Here is an 8,236-nt window from a genome sequence, read left to right as displayed (position 1 = left end):
GATTTGGGAATGGGGAAGAAAATTGCTGAAAAGTTACTAGAATATTTTTCATTTGTTTTTCAAGAATGGCAGTCAACCAATCTTAATTAGCGGTAAAGCAAAACACATACGGTTTCCAGCAACCAGCAACCAACAAGAAATAAACAAACGAACACATACTATCGTACAAGTACCCAAAACGAAACCTAACATTTCGACTATTACATGACATAGACTCATTCTTTATTTTCACGGTCGGTTTACATGCATGGTACAAGTAGTTTTACCGTGTACATATTCATAAATTCATTAAATGCATGCTGATAGGTTTATTTTTGATGCAGTCGGAAAGATCACCTAAGGTTTACAAGCAATAAACCTAGAACAAAGGTTCTGGAGTCCACTAGAGATAAAAGAGATAAATATCAATTTAATTGATAATATGATAAAAAAAATTAGGTTCTGCAGCCGTTTAAGGTTGCATATATATGAGAAAAGAAACCCTAGGGCGACTAACAATGAAACCCTAAAGCCCACGGGTAAAAATAAAACAAATCCAAAGCAAACTAGGAAACCGAAAATTCTGAAAAACGGTAAATTGCAGTTTTGAGGCCCTAAACGACCCCGAAAGCCCGAAAAAGTCCACACGTCGTGACATAGCAACGAGTTTTGTTCCTGGCACGATTCCCTTTCCGGAAAGCTATGGCACGATCGAATCGGACATTTAATTCCAAAGTTGCAATAGTAACTTTGGTTTTCCTTCTTTTGCACGATCGAGTTGCTCTTCAATTCGGACTGTCATCCGTTCTACATCAATTTCAGGGGCCTAATTATTTATTTCGACGTACTATTACAACAGAAGGAGACGTTCTTTATTTCAGGGTAGGTTTGCCCGGCACAAGTAGCTCATTATCAATGCATAGAGAAAAATTCAGTCACCGTCCCCAAACTATGCTGCCAAGGTCAATTTGATACCCGAACTCTCAAAAGTATCAGTGTGATACCCAAACATGTATTTTGACATCAACGTGATACTTCCGTTAAAAATTCCTAACGGGATCATCTGTTTGCTGACGTGGCAAGTACGTGGGCCCCAAAAAAAATGTAAAATGACCAATTTACCCTTTTTTAATTCATTTTTTTCCTTTTCATTTCTTTTTCTTCTTTCTCTTCTTCTTCTTCTTCTTTTCATTTCTTTTTGTTCTTTCTCTTCTTCTTCTTCTTCTGGGATTTTCCTCTAGCCAAACCGCCGCAACTTCCGCCGCAAGCTCCGCCACCACATTTCCTTACTTACCTGAAATCGTCATCAGCCACCAGCCACCCACCCCAATTTAATGATTTTAATCATCAATAGTACAATACAAGCCAATACAATTCGATAGCTCGATCAATCTAATCACGGTGAAATTGCTAAGCAATGGCAGCGCCCAACCAACAAACCGGTCAACCAAGCTCCCATGTTCATGTGCTTCTTTAAAAACTTCTTCTCCTCCTCATTTCCTCATCCTTTGAGATATTAAATGCCAAACTCACTTTCTATAATCTGCTTCTCTCGGCATCAGACAACTATCTTCTCTCCAACATCAATCTTCTTCCCATGCTTGCCAACTCTCTCTCTCTCTCTCTTCTCATTGTCCAGACTATGATGTTCCTCTCTTGCTCTTGCTTTTTGCTTTTTGCTTTGTTTAAGTCTCTGACTTTTGTCAATGCCGAACTACTCATCATCTCTTTTTATCAATTTGATCATCTTTCTTGTTTTTTTTTTTTATAGTTATTCCCTCCTTTTTCTTCTCCCCACATCTTCCCCATTGTCTGCCACATCTTCCCTTTTTCTTTGTTTACAATTTCTTTTTCGCATGCTTGCACACTCTCCCTCTTTTCCTTGTCTGGTGTATCACCTTCCTGTCATGCTTTTATGTTATTTTTAGTCTCTCTTTTCCTTCCTCTTGCATTTGTTCCTCCACTTTTAACGATCAAGCTCTTCTTTTTGCGTCCAAGGCTCCAAGCACTCTCCATGTTCCAGAGAACGATCTTCTCTACCTTGTCTCCGATCTTGTCTCTGCCGCCTTCTCCGAGCCTCCCAGCGGCTGGTCCTCCCTCCACAAGCTCGCCGTTCTGCTTCTCTTCAATGTGAACACACCCAATCACAATCACAAACCCAATAACCATAACATCAACCATCCTCAATATCACACACCCATAATTTACCACAAAAAAAAAAAAATCTAATCTTTACCCAAGCCGTCGATGAACGCACGGCCACCGCCACCATCAAGGCTGCTTCTCTTCAATGTTAACAAAGAAAAATAGTACAAATCTTTGAAAATGGATTGAGGAGGAGGGGAGGAGGTCCTTGAGGGAGGTGTAGGACTCGGAGCTCTTGAGGGAGAGAAGCTCCAGGTCGAGCTGCGGCAGCCGATGGCGCGGCGTCACGGCGCCGTTTGGGGTTGGGAAGCTGCAGCTATGGCGGGGCTTACTGGTGGGAGTGGTGGAGGAGGATAAGGAGGAGAAGAGGTGGCTGAGCTTGGTGGGGACGACGACGGAAGTGGAGATGGAGTTGCGAACCGGTCTCCCAGTTGGTTGCGCAGGACATCAGAGCCTCCTCCTTGTCGCCGACACCGGCGACGATCCCCGCTGCTCCGACTGTTCTTCATAAGCCACAAACGCTTTCGATTAAAAAAAAAATTCTCCATTTCGGCTGCTCTTTGTAAACCCACAAATCCATTCCCAGAAAAATAACCAATTGTGATAGAAAGGAGAGAGGATCAGATTGGCAAAGGAAGAGAGAGAGACAGAGCTCGATCTCATTTTTTTCTTTTTTTCTTTTTTAATGTTTTTTCTTTTTAAAAATTTTTTTTTTTTATAATTAATTAGTTGAGAAAGACAATTTTACCCTTACCACATCAGCAAACAGACAAAGCCGTTAGGAATTTTGGACGGAAGTATCACGTTGATATCAAAATAGGTCTTTGGGTATCACATTGATACTTTTGAGAGTTCGGGTATCAAATTGACCTTCGCAGCATAGTTTGGGGACGGTGACTGAATTTTTCTCCAATGCATATTGAGGATGGCTTGTGCATGGTCTTGCACCACCTTCCAAGCCTGGACTATGTGCTTTTCTTCTGTCAGAGTAGCACCAATGGCGCACCGCAGCAGAAAGATACCTCCAACCACAGCATGGGTCATGTATGCTTTACCTGATGCGTTGATGGAATCTAGCAGCTTGCAGTTGACCTCGTTTATCATACCGATCTCACCATCCTCATCCCTACTGATCAACGCCGATGGTGAAATTCTAAAGCAGACCAAGGAGAAGTCTCTAGGCACCACAATCTCAAACCTCTTGTCCATTCTCACAAGCCCTTCAAAAGTCTTGGCCATTTTGACATGGCTACGTATAAAGTTTCGAAGGTTGGCCACGCCGTAGCTTCTTAGCACAAGCCATACCCTCAATGCTCGGAACCTCCGGCTCAGTGCTATTTGCCAGTCTTTGTAGTCCACAACTTGCTTTGAGTTACTGGCTGTGTTCCTCAAAAACTCTGGATTCGTTGACAATGAAAGTACCAATGCACTCGGATTCTTAACCCAAAGGCAGCAGCAATCCATTCCAGTGAATAACCACTTATGGGGGTTAAAAGTAAAAGAGTTTGCGCCCTCTACGCCATCAATGAAATGTCGAAACTCTGGACAAATGCATGCGCTTCCAGCATATGCACCATCCACATGAACCCACACGCCGTATTCTTTTGCTACATGACATAGTGCCTCCAATGGATCAATAGCAGTGGTTGCGGTTGTGCCTATTGTGGCACATACAAAGAGTGGCACTAACCCTTCTTCTAGGTCTGAACTTATTGTCAATCTTAGCATCTCAGGTGATAGTGCAAATTCAGTTGACTTTGTAGTCTTGATGGCCCGGAAGTTCTCCATGTTGATTCCAAGAATTTGGGAAGCTTTCTGAAGTGTGCTATGTGTTTGGTCTGAACCATACACAACAAGATTTCCCAAATTCTCGCTACCAATTCGGCGTAGCATTTGGTCTCTGGCAGCTGCCATTGTGCAAACAATGGCCTCACAAGTACTCCCATGTAACACACCGCCTCCGTTGCCAGAGAAATGGAAAGACTTGGGAAGCTGAAGGATGTCTGCCAACCAATCCATGACTATGTTTTCGAGCTCGGTTGCTGCTGGTGATGAAACCCAGTTGAACCCCACCACATTAAGTCCAGTGGTGAGCATTTCACCGAGAAACCCAGCAGTGCTAGCAGTTGAAGAGAAGTATGCAAAGAAATTTGGACTTTGCCAATGTGTTAGGCCAGGAACAATGTGATCCTGAACATCTTTAAGGATGGTTGATATGGGTTCAGGGTTATATGGGGCAGAATCTGGTAGGCATTTTCTCAAATAACCAGGTTGCACTCGGCTTAGAACTGGGTATTTCTCTATGTTTTGGTAATAATCTGCGATGAAGTCTACGACCATGTGGCCGTATTTCCTCAATTCTTCAGGGTCTAGGGATTTGGTGATGAGGGCAGAGGTGGTTTCATGTGAATCATGGTGGAATGGGAGGCTACCCATTTGGATCTCTTAACTGAACACAACTAAAAAAAGATTGAAGACGAAGGATGGGAAGACAGGAACTGGTTAAAATATTGATGACTTGAGTTTCACTGTAGCACTATATGCTCGTGTTGGTAACTTTATATAGAGATATAACGCGCGCGGTATGATTTGAAACTGATCGAATTTCGCTGGACAGCTTATTGGTGTCCCACGACGTTCAAGTCTCTTCATTAAGAAAAAGAGAAGTGGGGCCATTATCACCGATATATTAGTTGCTCAGTAACCTCAGTTAACCCGACGTTTATGTCTGAGCAACTGACATTCAAAGTCACTTTTTGCTCAAATAAATTAATAAATAGATCTTTAAATTGTAATATTCTAAAAGAATCTTTAAATTGTATAATGAAAAACTGGAACCAACAAAAACAACATGAATTTCAGAATAAACAAAAGAAAATCCTAGACACGAGTGATTAATCACTCGTGACCGAGCAGACTATAATTGAACCATGAAAATTTTGTTCTTGGACAAAAACCTATCTGGTACGATGTCGATCTGAAGGTATATACAAGGAATAACAATCACACAAGCAATTATCAAATACTCCCTTAATGGCTTAATGGCAGGCATATAAGAACCCAATGAAAAGCGAGACAAAGAATGACACTTAAGGGGGGAGCCCATGTCGATCTGCAGGTATACGTTGGCCGGTATGGTCTTTAATTTTAATATTTTTCAGTTTTTAATTTTATAATTTGAAAGGTTTATTAAGTAGTTTTAGCGAAAAGCTTGAACCGTAAGATTTTAAACTTTATTCTTCTGTATTCTTCTGAATGAGTTTGTTTGTGTCACTTATCATGTGAGAATTAGGGCCATTGGACTGATGTATTCTTCTGAATGGGTTTGTTTGTGTCACTTTTCTTGGTTCTTGTGTCACTTTTCTTGGTTCATAAAGCGGGTTGAACCCGCACAATTAAAAAGCGGGTCAGCAGCGGGTCAACCCGTCATGACCCAATTAATAAATGGGTCAGCTGCAGGTAAACCCGCCAATACGAAGTGAACCCGTATAACCCGATTATGTTATACTTCTTCTTAAAATTTTGGACGTTGGGAGTATTTGATCCTAGAATTGGACAATTTGAAATATTTTGCTTCTGTTTAAGGAAAACTGAATTATGAGAAAATTGAGTCGTACTTTCATTGATAATAGGGGCCTCTTTATATAGAGGATTACAACACATAAAATCATAGTTGTACAAAGAAAGATAATCGTACAATTAATCGGATATTTATGAATATCTCCAAGAATATCTCTAATTCAAAACCTATTACAACTAGGTCAAGTAACCTAGAGTTTGGACCAGACACATATTCTGGATTTATTTGAACACTCCCCCTTGTGTCGCCCAAACGTGGTGCTCATCTGGTTGCCTCATTAAAAACCTTGCCGAGTAACAAAAACCCTGTGGGACAAAAATAACCTCGGTCGAAGGGGAAAAAGAGCACAACATACCATTCATGTTTCGAGACCATACCTGTAGACATCTCGGGACATCTCTCCCAGATGTCTGCATCTCCCCCTAATGACTACGGTCATGCGAGTTCGGATAACTTCCGTAAACGATGCTACCAACATGTTTCTCGAAAGTGGAATTTAGGCAATGACTTAGTGACCAAGTCTGCCACACTGTCCTCAGATAGAACTTAGTTCACTTTGATCTTGAGGAGAGTCTGTTGTTGCTGATTATGCTTGGTGTTGTCGCTTTTTATGTAACCTTGCTTCATTCGTTCAAAACAAGCAGCATTATTCTAAATGCTCGTAGGCTCATTTGTGGTAAACTTCAAACCATAATTGTTCGAACATGTGTAATTATGGATCCAATCCATATACATTCACGAACCACATTGTGAAGAGCAATAATCTCTGCATTTTCGAAGATATAGCGACTAGGGTCTGTTCTGTAGACCTCCAAGATATCGCGGTCTTACCCATGGTGAACACTTAACCAGTTTGGGAATGACCTTTGTGTGGGTCAGAGAGATACCCAACATCAGCAAAACCTTCTAAAACACATGTTGTTTTGGGATGGGGATAGAGGAAGCAGGCTAGTGTTGGCGGCGTTCCTGGTTTATGATGGGTCCGAATCCATCATCTTTCTGTAAGGATAGAACAAGCTCATATCAATTGTACATCTCAAGTACCGAAAGATATCTTTTACACCAATCCAATGGCGTCGTGTTGGCGCAGAGCTATACCTTAGCTAACAAGTTCACTGCAAATGAGATGTCCAGTCTTACGCATTGAGCTAAGTACAATAATGCGCCTATTGTACTTAAGCATGACACTTTTGCCTTTAGCACGTCTTCATCATCATCCTTTGGACGAAGAGGATCCTTTTCAAGATCAAGACTATCAAGACTATGGACGATCATGGGGGTGCTTGAAGGCTTGACCTTGTCAAAATGCCTAAGCATCTATCAACACGATGCTCAAGTTCCAAACTAAGACATAATCGTGTTCTCCCAAAATCCTTCATCTCAAAATCGGATTTCAAGTGTTCAGCGGTTTCCCTTAACTCTTTAAGGGCTTTCAATGAAGATCATGTCCAATTTGAACCGCGATAGAATCCGAAACTTGTTATGGAAACGCGTGGGCATATCTCTTCCCAATCAAGTAGTCACTTTAGTGAGCGTTTCAACCTCTTTGTAAAACGCGCTCCGTGGTCTAGAGCCACTTGACTTGGGTAAATGAAGTTCACCATGAACCTTCATGTATATTCTGTATCTAGATCCCCATAGAGATACATAGTGACCACATTTGTAAGCTGTATGTTTAGTAATTCGGAAACTACCAAACTGATAGGGTAGTGGAGTGCAATGACATCCATTACGAGAGAATATGTCTCATCATAGTCGATTCCAGGGCGTTTTGTGAGAAGCCTTGCGCCTTAAGGCGAGATTACCATCTCCTTTTCTCATCACACTTGCTAACGAAGACCCATTAGCCAACAGGCTTTATGTCAGGAGGTGTTGGCATCACTGGCTCAAAAACCTTCCTCTTCGTTAGAGAACCCAACTTAACCCGGATCGCATCTTTCCATTTAGGCCAAATCTCTCTACGTTGGCATTCATTCATCAACGGAGCGTGGTTCGATATCATCGGACTCAACAAACTCATGCGCAACGAAATGCACAACTACATCATCAATTATGAGGAGTTTCTATCCCACTTCTCATGTACACTAGTGTAATTTTCAAAGAGCTCTATATTCTCAAGAATAGGTTCTGACGTTGAGGCGTCCCCCAACGATAACCATAATCCGGAAGATACTCATGAGACGGATTTTGAGTGTCGATGATCTAAGGATTGGGTTGTGCCAAAGTATCCTTTGAACGCACGGGCCTTCTATGCATCTTTGCTGAGGCCATGGCTTGTAACGCCAGAGTGCCACTCTCTATGGCATTGGTGCCATGCCTACTTCCATGTTGGGTGGCATTATGTCCTCTATTAGGGACGTCCATCCTTGCTGGCATATTTGCAGCAGATATGTGTGATCTCATCACTTTAGCAGGGATCGAGATGAGACATAGTGGGGACAGACCACGACAATTCATGTCGTTCCTGCTAAACATCTGTGTTCTTATCTCCCCTTAACGACGGGAAGACTGTCTCATCAAAGTGACATCCGC

The 8,236-nt window shown here is 41.9% G+C and overlaps 1 protein-coding gene across 1 annotated transcript; it reads right to left on the bottom strand.

The window, feature by feature from the left end:
- Positions 1-3,039: 3,039 nt before the first annotated feature.
- LOC133717887 (phenylacetaldehyde synthase) lies at positions 3,040-4,589 on the bottom strand (the record flags this gene model as incomplete). The annotated part of the gene is made up of 1 exon (XM_062144636.1): positions 3,040-4,589. A coding segment is annotated over exon 1 (1,521 nt), but the record flags the coding sequence as incomplete, so codon positions are not given.
- Positions 4,590-8,236: the final 3,647 nt, after the last annotated feature.

Source organism: Rosa rugosa, chromosome 6, assembly GCF_958449725.1.
Source record: "Rosa rugosa chromosome 6, drRosRugo1.1, whole genome shotgun sequence".
NCBI lineage: Eukaryota > Viridiplantae > Streptophyta > Magnoliopsida > Rosales > Rosaceae > Rosa > Rosa rugosa.
The sequence above is the reverse complement of the archived record's forward strand: the minus strand, read 5'-3'. Positions and strand labels throughout refer to the sequence as shown.